Source organism: Natator depressus, chromosome 27 (assembly GCF_965152275.1).
Source record: "Natator depressus isolate rNatDep1 chromosome 27, rNatDep2.hap1, whole genome shotgun sequence".
Taxonomy (NCBI): Eukaryota; Metazoa; Chordata; order Testudines; family Cheloniidae; genus Natator; species Natator depressus.
Window position 1 is genome coordinate 10,783,886 of NC_134260.1, and position 25,568 is coordinate 10,809,453.

The 25,568-nt window shown below is 53.1% G+C and overlaps 1 protein-coding gene across 4 annotated transcripts; it reads left to right on the forward strand.

Annotated features, from left to right (window-relative positions):
• Window positions 1–8,074: 8,074 nt before the first annotated feature.
• Window positions 8,075–22,466, forward strand: COPZ2 (COPI coat complex subunit zeta 2). 4 transcript variants are annotated; one of them, XR_012636409.1, is made up of 10 exons: window positions 8,075–8,221; window positions 9,952–10,026; window positions 12,187–12,268; window positions 12,975–13,066; window positions 13,516–13,571; window positions 14,207–14,284; window positions 15,062–15,113; window positions 15,199–15,319; window positions 18,201–18,239; window positions 20,840–22,466. XR_012636409.1 is itself a non-coding variant. In XM_074940835.1 (10 exons), the coding sequence occupies exons 1-10, from the start codon at window positions 8,099–8,101 to the stop codon at window positions 20,880–20,882; spliced, it is 666 nt and encodes a 221-aa protein (XP_074796936.1). In that variant the 5' UTR covers window positions 8,075–8,098; the 3' UTR covers window positions 20,883–22,466. The 4 variants fall into 4 exon arrangements, 2 of the variants coding, with proteins under 2 accessions (XP_074796936.1, XP_074796935.1); XR_012636410.1 differs by lacking the exon at window positions 15,199–15,319 and adding an exon at window positions 19,298–19,388; XM_074940835.1 differs by having other exon boundaries at window positions 15,199–15,224.
• Window positions 22,467–25,568: the final 3,102 nt, after the last annotated feature.

A 25,568-nucleotide genomic window follows, 5' to 3' on the forward strand; every position in this document is an offset into this window, starting at 1 on the left:
CACTGGGTCCCTAATGCGGGACCTTTAACGTCTCCTCTTTCCATCTGCCCCTCTCTGCATGGCAGTGGAGTTTAGTGCACAGTCTGATTATTAACTATTGGATTATTCCATGAACAGCACCCAGGAGCCTTTCTGGTGATGGATACCCTGTAAGTTATTTAAATAAACTAGCAGAAATGGGCATTAGTGTCACAAATCATCACATCCCAGCAGGTTATTTGTATCTTTCCCAATTGATCCACGTTAACGAGGGCTGGGCTTCCTGCCCAAATCAATGATGGCTACTACCAACCAGCCTTGCCACGAAGTGGTGGATGCTGCTGGCTGGCTCGGCCCAACTCCATGCCACGCCACCACAAGGCAGCGCTAGTCAGGAGGACAGCGAACCTACAGGGTCAGCCCCGTGGGTGGGTATGTTCCCAGTGAATCCCTACATTTGTTTAGCACCAGTGATCTTCTTTGATGCACAGAACAGGGCACAGGATGGGCCTTGGCAGGCAAGCTTTCCTCCTGCTGCCCCTCTGGGAAGGAGGCAAAAGGTGAGTCAGTCCTCGGCGTCTCTGGCCAGGCTGCCACTTGTGGAAACATTTTTTTCTGAGGCGGACATCTGGGAGCTGGGCTCAGCTGACCAACTTACTGCATGTAGGTCACAGAGGGGTGCTGCCAACCTCAGCTGGATTTGAACTTGGGAGGGAAAGGGTCTTCATCCTGCTACACTGAGCCATGTGCGAAGTAGGATGATCAGGCGCCATGGGGAAGTTGTGGAATCCTCATCATTGGACTAGGGGTACTTGGTCCTGCCTCATGGCAGAGGCTAGACTAGATGACCTCTTGAGGTCCCATCCAGCCCTACATTCCTATAAGTATTAAGCTTGTCTCCCTCGGTAGTAGTCTTACATGGGCTGTGGAAAATGGCCCTCAACCAGGAATGGGAAGGATCATAGAGATTCATAAATTCTTAGGCTGTAAAGGACCACTGTGATCACCCGGTCTGCCCCCCTGAATTACACAGGCCAGAGGACTTCCCTGAATTAATTCCTGCTCCAGGCCAAACAGCTGTGGTTGATCAAGAGCATCTCTTTTAGAAAAGCATCCAGTCTGTTTAGTTCCAGGTTCCACCCACCCTCTACGATGGAACTTTCCCAGCAATTGTCTGAAGCTGGGTGGCTAACTGAGGGCGGATCCATCAGGAAGCTAAGGCATTTAGCAGCACCACCCAGCTGATTGCTATTTATACAATGCCATAGCTGCACAGAAAACAGCTGCCTAAAACAGACACCCTCAGCCCCTGCCCCAGGGAGCTTACAGCCTGGCAGACAAATAGGATGTTTGAGACAACAGTGCAGGCACAGGAAGATGTGAAGGCAGTGCTGTATAACTCTGAAGCCTGATGAGGTTGGGTTATGTTGAAAAGTGAGAATGGCTGGTGAGTCCTTGATTTAAAAGTAGGGGGACCAGATGTCCCTATAAAATAGGGACAGTCCCAATATTCAGGGCTTTGTCTTATATAGGTGCCTATTACTCCCCACTCATTGTCCCGATTTTTCACACTTGCTATCTGGTCACACTATTTAAAAGCCAATCACAAACCTAGGTAAAGTCAATGGATGGGCCAAACACACTTGTTCAGACTCAACAGAAGGTGCAATCAAGCCCCTTTATACAGGAAACAACAACGGCAATCATCAATGGAGGGACTGCCCAAAGCACATGGCAGGTTCGTGTAAGCTGAGGGGGTTTCCCTGAATGTAAATGCAGGGGCTAGGAGAGTGGTTTTGCAGCTTCCTTTTGTGTGAGTTAGAGGCAGAAAGCCTGGAGAAACGTTTGTGAGAATGACTCTGAGAGAGAGAGAAGGAGGTTTTTTGGGTGCAGCGCTCACTGGAGAGACGGACTTGGTGATTTCTGAGCAAGGAGCCTACCTTCTGTTTGTCTCTGCTGTGTGCAGGTGAACAGGACTTTGAGTGCACGGTATACAAGCCCGAGCAACGAGGACAAAGCTGACACAAGTGGGCCATCGAGCACATACATAAGCCTACGTTTTATAGCTCATCACCGGTTAATGCCGGAAGGTCTGATGTAAACTCCTCCTAGCTGTTAGGAGCAGAAAAGGTGGAAGGTTGATTTCCCCTAGACGGGCAGTCAGGTCTCTCATTTCACATGCAGCCTCAGTGTCAGGATAATTAGGATGTCAACCCCCCTGGGGTTAACCACATCTACAAAGAGGAAAGGAAACAAAACTTCTCTCGAGCAAACCGGTCCCCTGAGCAGCAAAGCAACTGTGACTGCATGGATTCTCAATTCTCCCCGCAGCGTAGAGAGTCCTACATAGAAAGGTTTCAGAGTAGCAGCCGTGTTCGTCTGTATCTGCAAAAAGGAAGTGCAGAAGAGGGGGTGTTTGATGCAATCCGATCTAGCTGTCCCTGCATGGGTTTATTTTTAGTTTCGTTTCTGTGCTATTTGAAGGGAGTCGCTAATATCCAAGTCATGTGATGATTAACTGCCGTGACTGCTCCCCGCATTGGTCTGCACTTAGGGTGACCGGATGTCCCGATTTTATAGGGACAGTCCCAATTTTTGGGTCTTTTTCTTATATAGGCTCCTATTAACCCCCACCCCTGTCCTGATTTTTCACATTTGCTGTCTGGTCACCCTATCTGCACTCTTCAGAGTTAATCTGATTTGGAGATGCTAAATCGCAGCCAAGAAAGGAATTCTATGCCCCTGATCCTGGAATCCAAGCCGTGCAGTCAGAATCTTAGCGCCCACACGCAGGCCCCATGAAATCAATGGCCGGGGGCCTGCCCACACAAATCGGCTGGCAGGATCAGGGCCTGTGTAGAGACAGAGCTCTACAATTATTATTATTATTTGTAATTCCGTAGCAGCTAGTCATGGATCAGGACCTCACTGTGCTAGGTGCTGTACAAACACAGAACTTAAAGACGGTCCCTGCCTCCAAGAGCTGAAAATCTAAGCATCCGTGATTCTGCCCAGCCAGATTTATTTGAACTTCAAGTATCAGAGAACTTCATTTATCCAAAATATGATCATGGCCCACAATACTCACCAATTGCACTGAATATTCTCTCAATTCCCTGCACCCTCATCTGTCCAGATTAATTCAGTTTTCCCAACGCCAATCAGACAGTTGAGGTTTGACTGCAAATCATGTAATTTAGGCCTTTCCCTGTTGCCTTGCTCTGGTATCATTTACTATATTATAGAGATAGGGCTTTGCTGGACTGTTTTAAACGTTCTAATGCTGCCTCTAAATGTGGGACTGGACTTGTGAATTTAGTGGTGGGATGCCATCTGTTCAAATTCAGTCTGGATCAGTAAAGGCTAAAAGTCATTATTACCCTCTGACAGCTGTTCAGTAGAATGAGTTTGGTGGGTCTCAACTCTTAGTCAATTTCCAATGAATAAGTGTCCCTCCATTACAAGACCCTGTCTCAGAATGGACACGAATTGGCCTTTTCTTAGCAGTCTCAAGAGAGAGAAAGAGACCTCCAGCCCCTGTAGCTGTTTATCCATCACCTTTCACCAACGCTTACATTCATCAGGATATTTTTTTAAGGCTTCTGCTCTCCATCCTCTTTTCACGTGCAAACGCCGTCATCTCCTGCACTGAGGTGCATGCGTGGTTTAAGGCCTAGGCCTTTTCCCACTGACATCAAGAGCAAAACTCCCCTGGACTTCAGTAGGGCCAAAGCAAGTCCTTACTAATTGATGCATCCCTCACATTTTGCTCGGAGCTCTGTCAGGGGATGGAAAGAGACAGCCAGCCTTCTTCAGAAGCAGCATGTGGCAGCCGGGAGTGAAAAGGTCACAGCATGCTGCAAGAAACTGAAATACCCACCCACTGGCTGCGTGGAGGGACAGCACAGCATGGGTGCGAAGCCCTTAATAATAACCATACTTAGAGTCACTTCTATAGCATGTTCCGGGCCCAAGTCTGTGCTGGGGAGGTGCAGCAGAGAGGGAGCAGCTCAGAAGAGGGGTGGCTTTAAGCCACCTTTTCTTCTGCAAGATTTCAGGTAGCCCCATGGGTCAATGCAGCTCCTGGCATAAGTAATTCTAATTCACAGTATCTGCAGCCCAGAACTGCCAGAGCACAGAGCGCTTCTCCACTTCCCCTGCTGTACCCAGCACACTCCCTTTGCAGTCTCTGGCACTAGGAGGGATGGGAGGCCGAGGGAGGCCTGTCTGTGCAACCCTTGGCTCATCTCGGTGGGAGGTAGAACTTTCCCAGGGGCTGGTCCAAGACCATCTCACACCTCCCCTCTTTCTGCTCCCGGGACAAGGCGCGTTTCTTTGACCCGCCTTCTCTAGCATGAACCCAGAGCAATGTGTCTGTTTTCCAAACAGAACCTAACCCAGCCACGATATGACACTCCGCTGTACATGCTTCTGCCCCGGGACAAGGCAGCGAGAGGAAAGGCCACGTGATGCATGTGTGGGCACGTTGCTAAATGAAGTAACTGGAAGGCGCTCGGATACTACAGTGATGAGCGGTAAAAGAACCTCTAGAGCATAGAAGAGAATAGACCAAAAGCGTAGTTCCTTGGGAGAAGTGAAGTCATGTCGTTTATTGCTGGTGGCTTGTCCCCTTTATTCAAACTCAGTGCAGAATGCAGTGGTATTTTTTAAAGTGAATCAACCCATTCCCAGCAGGTGCACACAGACAGACAGACACACACGGGTTAAAACCTTTCCATTGTCCTTTTTAACCCTTCAAGTCTGGAGTCTCCCACACTGCAATATTTCCTACGGGCCCCAACTTTTCCCTCAACATATCCCATCAGTTTCCAAACAGATCCAGACAACGGGACCCTCTACATCTAACATCAGTATCTTTAGCAAGTTCATTAGGCCTCACGACAATGAATGAGCTGCTCTGGGTTTGACTAAAACAGCTCCAAAGACACAGGGCCGGATTCAGACCATGCATAAGCAAGCACAGGACCATTGACTTCCATGGAGCTTGCACTCATTTACCCAGACTGAACTTGGCCCAATAAATTCCAGTGTTACAGGGCTTAAAGCCTAAACCTCTAATCCTGGCTCTGCCACTGACTCTTCCTGTGGCCTTAGGCAAGTCTCTGTGCCTCAGTTTCTCCCTTGGAGAAAGGTACCATTGTACCTTATCTAATTCACAGGGGTGTTGTGAGGCTATTTTAGATACTGTTTTCTGCATCCGACTATGAAAGGGGCTAGTATAACCTACCGGTTCAGTGGCCTACATACAAGGATAAGAGCCTACTGTTGCTGCCAGTTAATAGCTTTACTCCTTTAGCTCAAGTGGTAGAATTCTGTGCATTTAGTCCAGAGGGTCTTGGGCTCAATCCCCAGTGATGACCCATGTGGTGGATGGGAAGTCATTGCAGCGGGTGACTCATACACACATAAAGACTTGGGTACCCAGTACAGGTTGTCCTGAAAGTCCCAATGTGACAAGGACAGTGATCAATTATTCTCCATGCCCAAGTGAGGACAGGACAAGAAGGGATCGGCTTGATTTGCAGCAAGGGAGATTTAGGTTAGATATTAAGAAACACTTTCTAACTCCCAGGGTAGTGAAGCTCTGGACTAGGCTTCCAAGGGAGGTTGTAGAATCCCCATCACTGGTAGGTCTTAAGAACAGGTTGGACAAACCCCTGTCAGGGATCGCCTAGGGCTACTTAAGCCTGCCTGAGCATGGAGAGATGGGTTAGATGACTTCTTCAGATTCCTTCCAGCCCAACATTTCTATGATTCTAGGTACAAGAGAATGGTACCAATCACTGTGAGATATAAAAGGGAAACTTACTGGAGGGGAGGAAAGAGCTTTTCCTCCACAGAGAAGACTTGTGGATGGGCATTTTCTAAAGATGGGGCTGAATCCTACAGTCCTCGCTCAAGCAGAACTCCCAGAGACAGCAGTGGGAGTGAAGCCTCAGCAAAAGTCTGCCGGATTCCTCTCTCGTGGGGGCACAGGCATGACTGGAAATTCACTATAACAGCTTCAAAAGTTCAATGCTGAAAGGTCAAAATATGGGCCACAGCCAAGGCCAGATTTGCAAAAGAGCCCATCACTCAGTCATCAGGGCCAGCTTTTCAGCGGCCCCCTACTCTGACCCTCCACACCCAACATGCTGGGAACTTCAGAGGATCTGTCCCCCGGTCACCAGTGCAGGAGTCTGTCTCCTTCCATCTCATCACTTGCCTACAATCCCAAAGGTGACAGCAAACAAGGAAGTAAAACAGGTGGCACTTTCTGTGAGTCATTGAGAAATCTAGCAAGCAACCCGGTTACACCATTTCAGCAGCATCGGGATGAGAGATAAGACTTGAATTACCTCATGTCAAAAGAGAGAGTGTGGTGTGCAGGGGTGTTTGGTGTGCGGCTGAATGTTCCAGGTACAGCCTAAGAGCACAGAGTTGTGTGTCTTAGAGGGGGCCCCAGAAAAGGAAGCTGAGACAGAATTAGTGGGAGTACAGGAATGTGTCCTCTGTAATATTCCACTGTAATATTTTATGGTTGCTGGCAGGACAACAGGTGCCGTTGAGGACTGGCAAAGAAAGGATTAACATTAGTGTGTCTGCTGCTGCTTCTGGCATCAGTGCCAAAGGCAAATGCTGTGAACACAGCACAGACCACACTGAAAATGATTGCCCTTGAGGCTCCTGCACCTGATCTCCTAATTCCCCCTTTCAGATGTACACCCACCTACCTTGCATCACTCTCTCCAACCCGCGAACCTGTTCCGCAGGAATCAGAGCTACTTCTAGAGGCATGTGCAACGCACGCCATCCCATAGGGACTTCGCTCTCCAGACCCCCACGATGCAGGAAGGAGGGGAGAAACAGATGCTTCCCCTGGGAGCTAATCTAGAAAAGTCCTGATCTCTCCTATCCCATCTGAATCCAGATGACAAGAGCTCTCCACCCAAAAGGCAGCACTCAGATAGTGGGTGATTAGAAAGATAGATAGATCACCTTCACCTGTCACTAAACCTTCTGATCACCCCCACTTAAGTTCCCATAACCCGAAGCCCCAGCTCGGAGTGTATTACGGAAGCCTGCCTGTCCATGCAGAACCCCATAAAACCTTGATGCTGTCCCAAGCCTCTCCAGCCAGGCTGGTTCTTGCTCCTCAGCTGTTAGCTCCTGTGTCTCACTCATTCACATACAAGCCATTTTCTCTCCTGTGCCAATCCCAGCCTGTTCCTGGGCCCAGCTGTGAGTGTACACAGACACACCCATCCGCTTTCTCTCTCCCCCCATGCTCTGCCCTGGATTCTTATGATGCTTCCATGTGTCCCATCCATAGGTGACACAGAGGCCCCCTGAGTTTGAGCCGCTGGACCCAGGGATTGGGTTAGCCAGGAGCTCTTCCACAGTGGAGCTATAATCCTTGTCGTCCCACGCCTGCTGTGAAGAGTCCCCATGTAGACACGCCTCTGGGTCATCTGCCAGGCCTTCACCTTCCACCTGCCCGCCACCCCAGGCGACACATACATAACTATATGGACTCACCTAAACAGCCAGATCCTCCCATCTTCCCTGATTGGGGGGGGACGCGGGGACACAGCTCTCCAGATCACCCACATTGCTGCAGACTGCCCTGGGGTGCCTGAGGGTACCCCCAGATCCTTCCTATTATTGCAGGGTGCAGGGGGGAGCCCATTTAGGGAATAGCCCTCCCCCCCTTTTCTCTCTCCTCCCCCCCCCCCCCATTGCTGACTGCAGAGGAGACAGTTTGATGGGGGGGGGAGGAATCACCCTAGGTCCCGCCATTATTTTTGTGTGGTGGGTGCAGGGTAGGACCCTGATTTTCGCTACAAGCCCCCCTCATTATTGCAAGGCTGTGGGGGTGGGGGCAGGTTCTCTAGTATTGCGGGGTGGGGGGAACCCCCGATTCCCCCTCTTAGTGCAGACTGCCCGGGGGGGGGGAGAGTTCTCCCTAGATGGTCTAGTAGAGAGGGGAGCCCAGCGCCCCAGGACTGCATCCCCCGCTACACCCTTCCTACAGCTCCCAGGGGGCGCGGCTCTGCTCCCCCCCCCCCCCCGCGGTGCATGGGGCGGAGCGGCCCAGCCGAGCTCTCTGTGCCGCGGGATGCAGCGGCCCGAGGCCCGGCCACGTCAGCACCCCGAGGGGGCTGCCCCGGGGGGCGGAGGCGGCGGGGACCGGGCAGCTGCAGCAGCCGCCGCGGGAGCCATGGACCCCACGAGGCTGCTGGTACGGGGGGGAGCTGCGGGGAAGGGGGCGCGGGCGGCTCCCCTGCCCCGGGGTTCGGGGGGCGCCGCCGCGATGCCAACTCGCCAACTTCCCGGCCGCCGGGCAAAACTTTCTGCGCTGGGAGCTCCGGGGGCAGAGCCGGGGGACCCGCGGGGAAGAGCCAAGGGGGTGCAGGGGGAGTCCCCGGTGGGGGAGTCCCAGGAGGCAGAGCCCTTGGGGCCGAAGAGATGGGGGGAGAGCGCTGGGGAGAAGGGGCAGTGCCAGGGGGCTGGAGGGGAGCCTACTGCAGCAGCTGTTCTCAGTGGGCGGCTGGAACAGAGATAGTTCTGGGGCCAGGCCCCATGTGAACCGTCCCAGTCCAGGTTCTGGGGCCAGGCCCCTCTCTCAGCTCTGGTTCTGGGGCCAGGCCCCATGTGAACCGTCCCAGTCCAGGTTCTGGGGCCAGGCCCCTCTCTCAGCTCTGGTTCTGGGGCCAGGTCCCTGTGAACCGTCCCAGTCCAGGTTCTGGGGCCAGGCCCCTCTCTCAGCTGTGGTTCTGGGGCCAGGTCCCTGTGAACCGTCCCAGTCCAGGTTCTGGGGCCAGGCCCCTCTCTCAGCTCTGGTTCTGGGGCCAGGCCCCATGTGAACCGTCCCAGTCCAGGTTCTGGGGCCAGGCCCCTCTCTCAGCTCTGGTTCTGGGGCCAGGTCCCTGTGAACTGTCCCAGTCCAGGTTCTCGGGCCAGGCCCCTCTCTCAGCTCTGGTTCTGGGGCCAGGTCCCCGTGAACTGTCCCAGTCCAAGTTCTCGGGCCAGGCCCCTCTTTCAGCTCTGGTTCTGGGGCCAGGTCCCTGTGAACCGTCCCAGTCCAGGTTCTGGGGCCAGGCCCCTCTCTCAGCTGTGGTTCTGGGGCCAGGTCCCTGTGAACCGTCCCAGTCCAGGTTCTGGGGCTAGGCCCCTCTCTCAGCTCTGGTTCTGGGGCCAGGTCCCTGTGAACCGTCCCAGTCCAGGTTCTGGGGCCAGGCCCCTCTCTCAGCTGTGGTTCTGGGGCCAGGTCCCTGTGAACTGTCCCAGTCCAGGTTCTTGGGCCAGGTCCCTGTGAACCGTTCCTGTCCAGGTTCTGGGGCCAGGCCCCTCTCTCAGCTCTGGTTCTTGGGCCAGGTCCCTGTGAACCGTCCCAGTCCAGGTTCTTGGGCCAGGTCCCTGTGAACTGTTCCTGTCCAGGTTCTGGGGCCAGGCCCCTCTCTCAGCTCTGGTTCTTGGGCCAGGTCCCTGTGAACCGTCCCAGTCCAGGTTCTTGGGCCAGGTCCGTGTGAACCGTCTCAACCCGGGTTCTGGGGCAGGCCCATCTCAGTCCTCTCGGCCCAGGTTCTGTGGTACACTTGGACTTGGACTCTGGAGCAGTCAGTGCATGACAGAACTTGGGTTTGGATGGACCCTTTCGCAGACCACCCCTAGCCCTCAAATCCACTCTGGCCCTGGGACTGGGGATCCGGCGTGGAGCGGGGCCTTTGGGTTCACAGGGATGGACGTGAATCAGAACAAGGCCAGGCGCAGAGAGTGCCAGGCTCTCTGGGCGCTTTCACTGGGAGGAAACAGTGCTGTGGCCCCATTTCAGCCTCAAGGAGTCACTGGGGGGAACAACAGGGAGAGGCGTCGCAGACCCAGTCCTGGGGCATGGGAGGCACCTGGGTTCTGGACACACCTTGGGGGCTGCTGGATGCAGCCTCTGGCTTCACGCTGTCCTTGTGTCAGTTTCAGGAGCCTTCCCTCTACACAGTCAAGGCCATATTCATCTTGGACAATGATGGACAGCGACTCTTAGCCAAGGTAAATGCCACCCACCTGCCCTAGAAGAAAACCCTAACCCCAGGTCTCTGGCCTCCTGTGAGGCGAGCAGCAAAGCCAGGGGCATCATGGCTTTATGGAGGCCGCTGCCCTTCCATGGCAGTTCTAGACAAGGTTAATTTCTCTTTTGCAGCAGCCTGGAATGCTTTTAGGAGATGTATAAAGCTACCTGGGCAAAAGTTACATCCTTGGCCATATGGGCCAGCATAGAGGGCACCCATCAGGACTCCTGGGTTCTATTCTTGGCACTGTGTGGCATTAGGCAAGTCATTTCACCTCTCCGTGCCTCAGTTTCTCCCATCTGTAAAATGGGGGTGATGACACTCGCCCTGCTCTCAGAAGCTCTTTGCTAACTCTAGCTGGGAAGCATGCTAAAGCACAGATCCAGTTGCAGGATTGGGTCCTGTGATTATAATGTTCCCATGCTCATCTCCCAGCACCTGGAAGACTGCCACTGACCTGGGCCAGGAGACCTCCTCAAAACACACTTCCTCCATGAGGCCTGTGTGCCCTGTAGGTACTTGCTAGGTAAGGCAGCAACCTAATGAGCCTACAAGGCCTGTAAGACAATAGCTTAGCAGCTAACCCTAGATCGTAAGTTACCACAAGAGAGAATGCTGCTGTAATGACTGAACTGCTGACAGGTAACCACAAGATGCTGGTCTATAGCAGTTTGGGATATTTTACATTAGGAACATCAGCAGATGTCTGACCACAAGAATGCCATGGTAACTAATTGACAGATATGCTAATAAACTTCAGTTAATCTGACTAGTAACCTATGGGAGAAGGGCACCCCAACAGTAGCAGGATGAGAAAATACAAACAAGGAAAAGGGGAGTATGCCTTAGGCATAGGGATGTCATCAACCCAGCCTGTGTGCCTTGGGAGATGCCAGGTTGACAACCACTGGTGATGATGATGATGGTGAGGAGGAGGATGACTTACGCTTTGGGTCCTTTTGCAAGGGATGGCGTGAGTATATGGACGCTCAGGTGCACATTCTGTGTTGTCTCTATCTACCTTGCTGGGTTGGAGTGTTTGTAATTTTGCTAACCGTGTTAACAAAACTAATGCAAATTCAAAAGTGTGAGGGTGAGCATTGCAGTTGCACACGTCGCGGTTCCCAACTAAACTTTAATTTTAATAATACTGGGCGTGATCTTGGGATAAGAACCTACTAAACCTCATAGTGTAATCAATGTAATTAATACACAATAATAGATCAGGCAACACCTATATTCAGTTAAGTGTTAACATGCGCATGCACACGCACACACACGTGCAAATCATGGAACTAACATGGCAGGAAGCAAACAAAACCCATCAGTCACTTGCTTTGCTGTATCCATTCCTCCCAGCCTTTGTCTGTTCAAATTATGAGCCTTGTCTTCGTAGCTGTCTGTAAGACACCTGGCAATTTCCTCATTTTAACAGCATTTGCCGTTTTAAATGTTCACCCCAGACAGAATGGTATTTTCTGATACCTCCGCTGAGTGGGCCGGGACTGCGTTATATACTGGCCTGGCTGGGTGTTGGGCTAGTTGATCTTTATAATTTCTTGCATCTGTGATTGTTATGGAAGCTCCTGGGGTAATGGACATTGATTGCAACTTCTTGATTATTATTACTGGTATCACGGTAGCATCTAAAAGCCCCAGTCATGGATGAGGAGTCGGGGGGGGGGCTAAGTGCTGGACAAGCACAGAACAAAAAAACAATCCCTGCCCCAAAGAGCTTCCAATCTAAGTCTATGAGAGACAGACCAATGCAGGGAGCACATGGAAATAACACAGTACTGGTGGGCATGATGAGCAGCGATCTCATCACACCTTTCTGATGTCCAGGTTTTGGGGGCACCACTGCCCAGGCAAGTTTAAGGAAAGAATTTGAAGAGGGACAATGAAGTGGCCTTGACTTGCTGAGATAAACAGTGATCCCAAATCTATTTAAGCAACGATTTCCCAGCCACTCCAAACGGTTCTTTAACATGCCTGTCAGTATAGATAGCCTTTCTGGGGTCTCTGTATTGATTCTGTGTCCATGACTGGTTCCATCTAGCCAAGCTCTCCTTCCTTTTTCTGCCTGTCCCATTGGCTGGTCCCAAGGCTGCTCTAACTCCTTTGTTCCCATCCCCTGCAGTACTACGACGACACCTTTCCATCCACGAAAGAACAGAAGACCTTTGAGAGGAGCGTTTTCAATAAAACCCACAAAACTGATAGTAAGTAGCTGAGTTTTGGGAAGGGGAGCAGAAGATGGAGAGGAGGGTTTTCCTGTGTGTTCCTTCAGGCCACTGGCTGTTTATATTGCTGGGTTATACGAAGTTTGCCAGCAGTTGTGCATCCCTTGGGTTGTGTGATGACATCTTTCTCTCATGGGCACTGCAGTCCAGGGAGGGGTCCCGATATTGACGATAACACCATGGAGGCGATCATCTCAAATCGCTCCAAAGAAATAGCGCGAGGACGCTGGCAAGGCCTGTACAACATCTCACATCCGCACACACCCGCTGGCCCAGGAGGTTGACAAGCGGAGCTTGCAACACATGAGATGAGATCTTTCGCTCAGCCCTGTGCCGTTTACGACACTGCGTCCAAGGGTGGGTAGGAAGCTGTAAGACGTGGAGAGGTTTTAGGAGTCCCAGAATGCACTGGGGCCGTCACAGTCACATGCTGGCAAATCAGAGAACCAGCATTCCCATGCTGGGCACACTGGGCTGTTGATGGCGAAAGGAGGCGACCAGGAACTTTAAGCATTTGATGGCCCTCCCATGGTGTGGATGCGCTGCCTACTGCCCTGCCATAGGGGTGAGGCCAGGTTTCCCGTCCCATCTCCCCGTCTGGACGGCCTGTTCTTACGTTACAGAGATCTGTGCTCAGCGACAGCCTAACGCTGCCCCCTCTTCTCCTTCCCTCCCGTTATGTCAGGTGAGATCGCCTTTCTGGAGGGGCTGACCATTGTCTATAAAAGCAGCATTGACCTCTTTTTCTACGTGGTGGGGAGTTCCCAGGAAAATGAGGTAACTCCCTGGGGCCCGCTCCTCCCAGAGGATAACAGAGCAGGTGGTCCCGCTCCATGCTGGGAGTTTCTTCTCTTTCCCCATTCACCCTGTCATGTGGGAGAGAGGCGCTCCGTTCCCACTCACCAGGCCCCACACACAGACAGCCCTTCACGTCCTCAGGCCCCGCCCCAGCTCCGTCTGCTCCTGCTCTGCCCCACAGGTGTTTGAGGAGGGATTTGTCTGCTCTTCCCTGATGTGCCCAGGGTCCCGTTGCATGAGCATGTTCCTAGGAGACCCGTGGATGCTGCAGCCATGGCTTTCTGTCCAGCTGCCAGTAGTAGGATTGGTGTCCGTCAGGCACCTCGAGACCCAGGGGCTGCTGGCAGAGCAAGCATGGGGAGGAGGTTCCTGTGGGCAGGAAGGCAGCTCTGCACCGGGTTGACCCATGTCTCCTTCTCCTCCTTTAGCTGATGCTAGTGGCAGTTCTCACCTGTCTCTTCGACTCCCTCAATCACATGTTACGGTGAGTACGTAGCCACGGCCAGCGGTCCCGATCCCATCTAGCGAGATTGCCCGGGGCCAGGTTCCAGGGTCCCAAACTGGCTCTAATAACATCAGCGCTTGAGCCTTGCCCCAGACCCTTCCACCCAAGGGTCTCAAAGCCCTTTACCCACATGAAGGAATCAAGCCTCATAGCCTGAAAGCCTGGGGTGCAGTGCCTAACACACCCTGGGTGCTAGCAGAATATCCCAATAGCAGCCCTCTGTGGGGTGGCTGCTGTGCTCTCCATTTTACAGATGGGGAAACTGAGGCGCAGAGAGGTAAAGTGACTCACCGAAGGTCACCCAGAGACTCAGTGGCGACGCCCAGGAGTCCTGACTCCTATTCCATGCTGTAACCACTAGACTGCACCTGCTCTTGTGGCTGGAAGGGAACCCAGGAGTCCTGGCTCCCAGCTGATTGCTCTCAGAATGAGACAGCGGGTGTCACCCTTCCGCCGCACATGAGGGCCTCTGGCAGTTGGCATTACTCGGCTGGGAGTGGGGGGAGGTCTCTGCAGCTGTGTTGGGACTCAGAGCTCCGGACCAGCGCCAGGTCTGGGGGCTGGTTGTACGGAGCATCCCAAGCTCTCACCGGCTCATACTGTCTTGCCTTCAGGAAGAATGTAGAGAAGCGCTCCCTGCTGGACAACCTGGACGGGGTGTTCCTTGTGGTGGATGAGATCGTCGACGGGGGGTGAGGTGCCATGTGCAGTTGTTCTCTGGGGCTTCGCTTAGAGCTGGGGCGGGGAAGAGAGGGAGAGGGCAGACGGGCTTCCCAGTACAGTGCTGGGTGTGGGATGGCTGCTGGCTCGGGGCGGGAATCTTCTGTCTCTGGGTCTCCAGTTCAAATCTAGCCATGTCGCTAGTAACCCAAAGCCTTTACCATCTGGTGGCTGTTAATGGCCAACGTGAACTGAGTTTGGCAAGTCTCAGTCCCGCCCCCAGGGGACCAACCACAGCCACCGTCAGCGCTAGCCGACCCCTTTGTCAGCTGAGTACTGAATAGGCTGAGACAACGGAATTTCACTCCCACTGCTAACACCACAACCCGGTTCTTACATCGCGCACCTTGCTATCCTAAGATCTCAAAGCGCTTTGCAAAACCAACCCCATTGTACAGATGGGGAAACTGAGACACAGAGAGGGGAAAGTGACCTGCCTATGGCCACTCAGCAGGCCAGGGCCAGAGCTGGGAATTGAACCCACATCTCCTGAGTCCCAGTCCAGTGCCCCATCAGAGCTGAGGTTTGCTGGTGGGGAGGGGGGAAAAGCTTGCCCTGCTAGGGCCTATGCTGTACCCATTCCTGGGGCAAGGAGAGGGGGTCAGTTTCCATGGCTGTCCATCTGGCCCCTTGCCCCAGCTCAGAGCTCATGTCCCATTTTATGGCAACGGGGAGTAAACGCACCATGAAAGCGCCCTTAAGAGAGCTGTGATCTGACTGGAAAATCCCATTTCTCCCCCTGGTCATAGCGTGATTCTGGAGAGCGATCCTCAACAAGTGATCCAGAAGGTGAACTTCAGGGTGAGTGCTTCCCGCTGCTCCCCTTCATTTCTCTGCCCTTCGAGCCCTCTGCTCTAATCTCCCTCTTTAACTCTCTCCACCCCAGACGGTCTCGGAGCCTGCGGCATACGGGTTTGTTCTCTTTGATTACATCGCCAGTAACTCAGAGCAGAGTGAATCCGTGCCTGCCAACGGCGGCAAATAGGCAGCGGCCAGCTGGGAAGCAGGTGTGAGGTCACTTCTTTCTAAGCATGTCACACATGGCCCTGCTACATGGCCATGGGGAGCTCTGGTGGGCTAGCTGGATAGGTCACACCCTCTTCTGCATGCCATGGGTGACTTTGGAGTGGCAGTCAGGCTTGGAGAGATTCTGTTTTCATTAGTAATTATTATTCATTGTCAGTTTCTGCCTCCATCCAAAAATCTTTAACAAACAAAACTGACACGGAGGGAGCGGGAAGGGATCGATTTTCACACGGATCTGGCACCCAACCGCTCCCATTTCATAGAATCATAGAATATCAGGGTTGGAAGGGACCTCAGGAGGTCATCTAAACCAACCCCCTGCTCAAAGCAGGGCCAATCCTCAACTAAATCATCCCAGCCAGGGCTTTGTCAAGCCTGACCTTAAAAACCTCAAAGGATGGAGATTCCCTAGGTAACGCATTCCAGTGCTTCACCACTCTCCTAGGCACCTAAACAGAGCTGCTGGGCTCTGAGCACTTTTTAAAATGTTCCCAGTAGGACACCATGCTCTCATAGAGAACTAGAGTCTCCCGCTGCCTTCAAGTGTATCCGACAGGTATGATGATGGAATATTAACGACGGGACCTGATTTTTATCAACAAACCTACTGCAAATCTCAACTGTTGCTAGATTTTGACAAGCTAGCAAGGAGCATCCACGTTCATTTCCCGCCAGGACGGAGTTTGTTGATAAAAATATTGTAAAAAAAACAAAAACCAAAGTTCTCCGAAATAAACATCCATCGCCTTCAAAACGGATTGAAGCTAATTGGATCGTTCCAAGCCTGGAGTAGCCGTGTGTGCTTGCTTCTGGGGTTGTCCCATTTGAACCCTGGGCTCAAGGAGAGATCTAAATCACAGTCTGAGCAACGCTAACAGAGTGAGAATTTTGCTGTCTGCTCAGGAGTTTTCGGTAATACCAATTTGTACTGAGGTCGTACAAAGTTCATGTCAAGGTGTAGCTGGGTCCCCAGCCTTGTGGGGTTACGGTGTAACAACTCTGCCCATGACGCGATTATCTGGTCATTACCAGCTTCTGACATGGTTGTCCTGCTGTGGAGGTTGGATGATCTAACTGAGTAGGTGTAATCAAATTAACCAGTTGTCCTGCCTCCCAGGCTTCTGGCCGGGAGGATATCCCAGAACACATTGCACAGGCAGTCCTGTGCACCAACAGCTAAGGCATTGTGGGATAGCTAACAGTTTCCCAGCATGCACTGTTGTATGGTAGGGGTGGAAAACCCAGCATGGTTGACACAGGGCACCCGGGGGAAATGGTGCTCCGTGAACACACTGAGTCACGTTAGCTGTCTGCTGGGCACGTCCAGAGCTACGCTTGTCATGCTTGTACCAAGGCCTAAGAGAAGCAGAACAATCCCAAGCAAGACTTGCCTCTTCCACAGCAGCTGATCTGTGCTGATGTAATGTGAGCCCAGAGCTGCCCGGGCATGTCATTAGCCAGAGTGGAGGCGGTTGTTCTATTTGAGAACAGAGTAAACAAATACAGCGGACACGCAAGCCGCATCGGCGTTTCCTAATCCAGCTCCCCCCAAGATTGTTGGAAACAGCTGTGACGGGAGGCACTGCTGTCTCCGGCGCGCTCTGTGTTTGCGTAACACAAGGCCTGGGCCGATAGCAGCGTGGCCACAGGCAGCTGGGAAGGAGAATGGCATTCCACCGCCATGATGTCATCCCAAGGGGCTCCAGGGGGCTGAGCAGTGGGTTGCAGGGCAGCAGGGACAGCTGAGTGAGCCTTCATCATGGGTTCTCTTGCACTGCGCATGTGTGTGGGCCAGTGAGAATAACCATCGTAATGTCGTGCCCGGCTCCGTCTGAGGATCCCAAAGAGCTTCATCTCATAAAAATCCCATAAGGCAGGGGAGGGCTCTGCCGGATTCACTCCTCCCATGGCTGAAATGCAGCCACCTCTGGGGTGGAATGTGGCAGCTGTTTTACCAGCCGCCCAGCACAACAGGAAGTGAAGCTGGTTTCATTCAGATGAACCTACAGAGGGAACTTAGATGGGCAGGATATGATCACCTGACTGGGAGCATGGCCAGGACATTGGGGTTAATGCCCCTAAGTGCCTACGGGTCTTTAATGCTGGCAAACAGTCATAATGACCTCAGGTTTGTGTGTCGCCCCAAATCTGACCCTCCACAGAACAGCTCACCCTAGCCTCAGGCATTGGCTTTAGGGGCTTGCTAAGGAACGAGGCAACCAAGTCCCTATAAGTGCTTTTGAAAAATCTCACCAGGTATTTCATGCAGGGTCCCCCATCCAAGGGCTGAGTCAGCCTGCATCCACCTAGCTTCCTTGTAGTGCTGGGATCCCAAAGCAGGTGGCCTGGCTGTAGGTGAAGGTGCATGCAGACAAGCTAGCGCCCGTGGGGAGTGGTGCAGAGACACAGCACCCTAGCAGAGGCTGAAAGCAGGTGCCAAGCAGGGCCATGCCCCGGTGGTATTCCCCATCACATCTAGTGAAGGGGAGATTGCCCTCCAGCCTGCGTGATCTCTCCCCCCGCCCCCACGCATGCAGGCCACATGCACTATCTCCGAGCCATGGCTGCCAGCCTGCACCTCCCGCCAAGCCAAGGCAAGAGGCTGCAGCTCAGAAAGGCGCAGCCTGGGGAGAGCCGGGGAAGCCGCAGGTTGGTTTCTGCGCCTCCCTTCGGGCCACCCAGGTTAGCTCCCACTCTGTCTCCTGGCCATCGTCCCCTGACGATGAAATTGTCCGAGCTTCTCTGATCTGCTCCCCCCATGTACCCAGTCTGATCCAGCACCCCAGCCCTGCACTCGCTCCCATTCCCTTCCCCCCCATCCATCTGCCTCCTTAAACCTCCCTGTCCTTTCCCTTCCTTTAGGTGGACGACAGCCCTCTGTCTGAGCAAAGCGTCGCCCAGGTAAGGGTCCCAGGACTCCCCTTTCCTCTCTGGGGGCTGGCGTGGGCAGGCAGCACCTGGGCAGTGGAGGAGGCCTGGTGAAGTGGCCTGCCCCTGGGGCACCAGCGTGTCAGACACCATGCGCTGCAGGGATCAGCTCCTGAGCACACTGTGCTAGCCATGGGGAGCACCCAAGCAAGGCTGTGTGACACAAGGAGGAGTAGTGGGTATTCTATAGTCCCAGTCCCTGGGGGCACACGGACCCTTGGAGGGGTTCTTCTACCCCTTGAGGCTGTCCGCATGGATGGGTTGGTCAGAATCCCCCCCCCCCCCCCGCACCTGTAGCATCAATACAGCACCTCCCAACATTGGGAGCTGTCAGCCTTTAAATCACCAGGTCCCACTCACAACAGTGTGTCAATATCCCTTCTGTGGCCAAGGAAGCTTCAGAGCCCCCCTGGGATGTGTATCTTTATCTCCATTTAAAGACCTTGTGGCACAGAGAGGTGAAGTGAATTGGCCAAGTTCACACCGTGTGTCAAACGCAGGAGAGGGGACTCACCAGTCTTGATTTATAATCTTCTGCTCTAACCCCAACCTCCCTCTCTAGAATAGAGCCCAGGTGTCCTCACTCCCAGTCACCAGACCACATTCCCCTTCCCAAGCCAAGCACAAAACCCAGGGGTCCTGACTCCCAATTCCCCCTGCTCTCACCACAAGGCATCACTTTGGGGTCGGGGGGAGGTTGGGAAAACCTTGGAATAGAAATGTGCTATGCCTGGAACTCACATGCCTCTAGCAGGCTTTGCTCTGCTGGGTCCAGCCTTGTAACAACGTGGCTGAGCGCCCACAGCAGGTTTGAGAGTCATCAGACCAAGCCCCCAGCTCCACCTGGTTCCTCAGAATGGGGCAAGGTGAGTGGGTGGCTTGAGGACGGGGCGTCCCTCTCTGGGCAGGTTCCTTACATCCCATACTGGGCGGGGGGATGGGCGGCTCTCCAGGCGGCGGGAAAGGCAGGGTCTGCATGGGGAGTATCAGCAGGAACCTTGCAGTGCCCCTCATGCACTCTCTCCTTGCAGGTCTTTCTGTCTAGACTAATCCTGTCAGCATGAGCCCTGCAGCCGAGTCCGTGTCTAACACAGCACTAACCACCTTCTCACACCAGGCAGAGTAAGTGACTCCCACAGCTGGGGCCCATCTCTGCACATGCCTCTGTTGCCTGTGGCTGCAGCACCCATGTCACTTCACTTAACCCCTTCCTTCCCTCCCCTCCAAAGAACCAGCTGGAAAAAACCTCCTTGCCCCGGTGTCTGCTCTGTATCCACGGTGCAGCCAGTGCTTGCCGCCACCTGGTGTACCCACTCACCTCAGTGCATGGCTGGCATCATACCTCTCCTAGGGAACTGCCTCTCTCTTCTGTCCTAATGCCCCTCGCCCCAGGTGGTTTAGCATGTTTCCACCCATAGATACGCTCAGCTCTGCAAATTGCCAGGTGGTCAGGATGGCTGGATGGAGAAACCCATTTGAGATTGAGGGCGGGGTGGCTAAAAATGGCATTAAACCGCGACTATAGTTGCCCGGGTTCTTTGACAGTACATGGTCACCTGTTGTAACGGTCCCAACCACCGGATTCCCTTTGCTGGCTGCCAAACACACACTGTGGTATGTAATTGGCATGTGTATCCAGGGTGATCACAGCTTGGAGTCCCCGGTCAGGTGGACGGGTCTAAAGCCAGTTCCCATCAGCACTGATGTCTTTGCTCCTTGGAAAAATCTACCCTCTACCTTGGATCAGGAACTGTATTTGGTGGACAGGTGCAAGACCTGGTTTTAAACATCAGTTCCAGCCAGCATTTCCCCTGAGCTGCGATATGCAGACCCCGATGTGAAGGCCTCCTGGATCCAAGGATGTTCAAACCAGGGGTTCTTTCTAGGATCCAGCTCTAGCCCCAGCAAACTCTGTTGATGAGGTGACACCTGCTGATTGGTGCTTAGTGTCCAGGATGCCGACTGAGGCTAAAATGGGGTTCCCGGACACACCGAATTCCTGGAATGGAGTTTGCTGGCTCAGGCAGAGCCCTCCTCAGCTGGAGGGAGGGTCGCTGAGACATGGCGAGTGGAGAGAAATGCCTTCCCCCATGACATTACAAAACTGCTTGCATCTTCCTGAGCGTCTGAGCCCAGAGAGCAGCCTGAGCGCTTGTGAGAACGAGGGGAATCTATGGCTGTCGGGTCTCTGGGACTTGAGTCCCTGTTTCCTTCCAGGGATGGAGGGAGCTAGAGAAATATACAGGCAAAAGGAGCTCACTCACCCCCTTGTCTGGAGTCCTTGCTACAGCTGGTGCCACTCCTGCTGTATCGAAGAGGCACATCTGCCACCTAGTGGCTGTTTGAGAGAAATCAGGACGCAAACCACCCTGCTTGTCTCATGGAGACACATCAGAAATCTCCCTCTTGAATGGGGCAGGTTTATGTTGGCACTAAATGGGTCTCCTGGTGCCCGTGAAGGAGTCCTGCTGAGTTCATATGGAGCTGTAATCCGTTTGCAGAATCCCTGAGGCTGTGGGGCTTAATGTCTCTCTGTTTTTCTTCTCCTTTCCCTCCCCCCACTTCCTTAATAGGTTCTGCAATCTGCCAAAGAGCAAATTAAATGGTCCTTATTAAAGTGAACGTCCCAGAGGAGAGCGCCTGGATCCTCCCGATTGGATGGGTCTGAACCGCGACGGCAAATGATTCCTCACCTTATTCGATTAGCCGTTTGCAAATTGGCATGAAAAGTCTGATAAAAGCTTTGGGGTAGGATGCAAGATGGCTGACATGGGCTGCGCCTCCTGGGGGAACTCCAGCCTTTCACGGACACTGGTTTAAACCCGGTCTCAGTGCCATGAAATTCTCTGCATGCTAAAGGGGAGGATTGGGGTTGGGAGAATTGACTGGTTAACAGACCAAATTCTGCTCCTTAAACCAGTGTAAATGTGGAGTGACGTCAATGGGGTTAGTTCAGGTGTAACTGAGAGCAGAACCTGGCCCAAGATCCATAAAGAACTCCAGAACTCCTCAGGAATGAATAGGAGGGTTGATCATTTGTATTTACACCACCTAAAGCGCTGCGTGAGAGTCAATTACAATTTGTTTGGTAGGAGCAGAGCCAGAACATACCATAGTTGAATCTTCAGTTTCACCAGTAAAGGGCTGGCTGCTTTTTTTGCGGGGCTGTCACTAGTGCCTGTACCCTTGTTGATCGATGCAGCAAGCCAGGGTCGAGCCTGAGACTTTCAAAACCATAGGAAGGGATTTGCTTGCCCTTTTCTCATTCAAACAGCTGGGGCTTTGGCATCCAGGTCCCCCTAGGCTCTTTGGAATATCTCAGCCACGTCCAAAATCTCTTCCGCTGTCTCCCAAGGCAACCAACGCTTTGATCCCTTTTGGGGATGGCCAGGCCTGTGCAGGGGGTCAGCGTGAAGTAAGTGCCACTGTCACGTCCTCTCATGTGCAGGGTGGGGATGAGTGCACAGGAATCATTGTCACCCTGTCAGGGTAAGATTCAAAACATCTCAATGATGAGCACTAATAACCCCCCCCCCCAAATACCCTCTTACAAGGCGCTTTTCATCAGTAGATCTCACAGCACTTTACAAAGGAGGTCAGGTCATTATACAGATGGGGAAACTGAGGCACAGAGCAGGGCAGTGACTTGCCCAAGGTCATCTAGTAGGCCAGTGGCAGAGCTCAGAATAGAATCCAGGTCTCCTGAGTCCCAATCCAGCACTCCAGCCACTAGGCAGCACAGCCTCCCTTGTGCAGTTTTGGCTGTTGTTAACTTTGTAAAAACAATCCTGTTGCAAATAGCTGTCGGCTCAAACATCATTAAAGGACCCGGCTATGGGAAAAATCCTATTTCCAGAGCTATCATTTCCTTCCCTTTAACACCCCAAATTATCAATAGCAAGAAAAAAATGAAAATCGAATGAAGGAGAATTGGCTAGCTGTGTGATACTTACCTCATCGAGGGCTTGGTACGTTTCAATCCACTTCTGTAAACTGGGCACGCCCAGCTTCTTTTATGATCAACAAAGTTTTATAGCACATGGGTCATTTTTCCCAATTGGTCTCTCCTGTCTGTAATGCACGTGGGTGCCTGTGTGCTCCTATTACTGTACCATGCAGAATTAAGACTGTCACTTTTTCCATTACAGGGCTTGATTTTTTGAGGGGTTTATAACTCATCCATTAAAATCACTCCGGACACAGGCACAGCGTCAGCCTGGGACGTGTCTATTTTTGTTAAATGTTTTTCCTTCGGTGGCAGCCGTGCTCCCGAGGAGCCTGCATTTGTTATCTTTGCAGTGAACTTCTGCACCCTGCGGCTTCATACCATAGCTTTGAGGGGGCTGAAATATTTATTTTACTTCGGGACAGCAGATTTGTTTCATGGCCTAGTGTACATGAAAAACGGTCCAGTCTGCTTTCAACCCGCATGGCTGCTGCGTGTGTTCTCACAGCACTGTAGGACCAGGCGTCTCTCTGAGAAAAGGGAACGGCGGGTGATTTTTCATCCAGAGCTGCTAGAAGCAGCTCAGATCAAATGCATAAGTGTTCTAGGGTGACCAGACAGCAACTGTGAAAAAACAGGACAGGGCCTGGGGGGTAATAGGCACCTGTATAAGAAAAAGTCCCAAAAAACAGGACTGTCCCTATAAAAATGGGACATCTGGTTACCCTAAAGTGTGCAGGGGACTATCTTTTCACATCTTGCTCTTTAGCGGGGGCAGGAAACATGTCTGGAGTGGATCCAGGGTGACAGAACGGATTAATGCAGCACGGCCACGGCAAGGTTCCAAACTGGGTGACCAGATAGCAAGTGTGAAAAATTGGGACAGGAAGGAGGGGTAATAGAGTCCTGTATAAGACAAAGCCCCTAATATTGGGACATCTAGTCACCCTAGCGCCAAGAAACTCACTCTGTTGGGGGTGGCTTCCAGGAGATTCAGACCTGGCTCCTCATCTCTTGGGAACCTCATGCACCTGACTGGCCTGGGCTCCCCCAAAGATCTCCGGGTAAAGCCAGAGCTCTCTTTAATCACGGCTTGATTTCTCCTCCGTTTGTGACGGTCCCTAACGCCTCGGCTTGGAACTGTCTCTTGTTCCCCGCTCCCTCGCATGAGACAGAACCTTTTCATAACCCCGCCCCTAGCCACTCGAGACTCCGCCTACAGTCCCCCTTAGCTCCGCCCCCCGCAGATCCCCATTAGTGATCCTGCAGCGCCACCTGCTGGCGGAAACTGGGATGGCAATGTTCAGGGACCAAACCCCGTCTTTAGCGCCTCAAGCGCTCCCAGTCTCCATCCCTACCCTCCACCCCCAACTTCATCTTTTCCCCATAGCACCCCCACCCCAGAACCCCCAACTCCACCCTTTGCCCCATACCTCTTCCAGCCTCACAGGTCCCTTTAGCCAGTCTCTTTGCCCACTCCCAACCTGCCAGGCTCACTACGCCTGCCCCAAAGCCCTGCACGCCCTTGTCTCTAGCCCCTCCTAGTCCAGAGGGCTTAACCTCCTGCTCCTCAGGCCCCAGCCCCATTTCCTCCTCTCAGTGCCCCCACTCCCAGCACCAGCCATTCACTCTGGGGCCTTTGCTCCACTTTCCCAGGTATGGGAAGGAGACATGAGGGTCTTGGCTCGTCACAGAGATGCCCCCCCACCCCCAATTGCTGGCCTGTGTATCCTGAAGACTGGGGGGGGGGGTTAAATTCCCCAGAAAATGTCAGTGGCCCAACATTCACAAGCAACCCTACACTAACAAACCAGTGCACACAGACCAGCCTGGGGGGTGACCCTACACTAACAAACCAGTGCACACAGACCAGCCTGGGGGGTGACCCTACACTAACAAACCAGTGCACACAGACTAGCCTGGAGTGACCCTACAATAACAAACCAGTGCACACAGACCAGCCCGTGGGGGTGGGAGGGAGGGGAGTAAGCTTATAATAACAAACCAGTTCACACAGACTAGCCTGGGGAGGGGTGTGACTCAACAATAACAAACCACTGCACACAGCCCAGCCTTGGGGGTGACCCAACAAAAACAAACCAGTGCACACAAGACAAACTGGGGAGCAGGAGGGAGTGACCCTACAATAACAAACCAGTGCACATGGCCCAGACTTCAGGGGAGACCCTAAAATAAGCCAGTACACCCAGCACTCATCAGCGACCCTACAATAACAAACCAACACATCCCTCCCAGTGCCTGTGGGTGTAGAGGGATACTTGAGAACTACTTTGATGAGCCTCCTGTAAAAGTGTGTCTGGCTGGACGCTGCTGCGGGCAGGTGCCGAGCAGCAGCAGCAGACTGGGGGGCTCTCTGACCAGCTGGTCCCTACAGTGGCCGGAGCAGAGCCTTTGCCTAGCTCAGACCAGCATTCTCATCCGCAGGTCGGCGCTCGCAGGGACACCACGCTTCGGGAGCCCCCTCCAAGGCAGGGCTAGGGGACTTGGGGTACAGATGCTGCTTCTCAGGGCCTCTGCTGGGTGAGGGCTGGAGGGGTGGGGGACTTTCCTCTTGTGGTTACCCGCAGCATTGTCCCCCTGGGGCTGTGACCTCCTTGGGAGATTCCAGCAGCTCATTCCCTCTGGCCCCTGCCCCTGGCAGGGAGTGAGGAAAGAATCTTCTCTTCCTCCTGCCTTTTCTGCAGCCAGCCATCCTTCCTTCCTTCCTTCCTTCCTTCCTTCCTTCCTTTCTTTCTTTCTTTCTTTCTTTCTTTCTTTCTTTCTTTCTTTCACCTTTTGTCCTTTCCTTCCTTCTCCCTTTCCTCAGATCCCCCCTCCAGCTGCCTCTGACGTGCCAAAGATGCCAGCGACCGTCCCTGACAAGATGGCTCTGCCCTGCAAAGCATCTGCCATGCAAGCCTTAGCCTGTACAAGGCAGAGGGCTGCTGGTATAAACTCCACAGCCCAGTGGCTTAAGGGGCTGGGGTCAGGGTTAGGGAGTGCAGGGTCTCTGGAACCACATTCAAAATCCAGCAGGACCCTTCGTCCTTGCTAGGCAGACCTAAGGACATTGCTTTGCGCCGTCATTAAAGGTGCAGGGCACTTTATGGAAGAGGGGAGAAGGGTCTGCCCCAGTGGCGGTGGGGCTGCATGCTGAATGATTTGGGGATCACTCCGAGCATTAAGGGTTCTGTCACCACCTGTCCTGTAATTTTGGGTCTCTTAAAGTGACGCTGCTTTGGCTCAGAGCCCTGACACCAGTAGCCAGCCCACAAACATAAAGGTCTCACCTCGGCTTCCACCAACCTAGTTACTCCTTTCAGGGTGACTCTACCAGCCCTTCCAGTCGCAAGTCT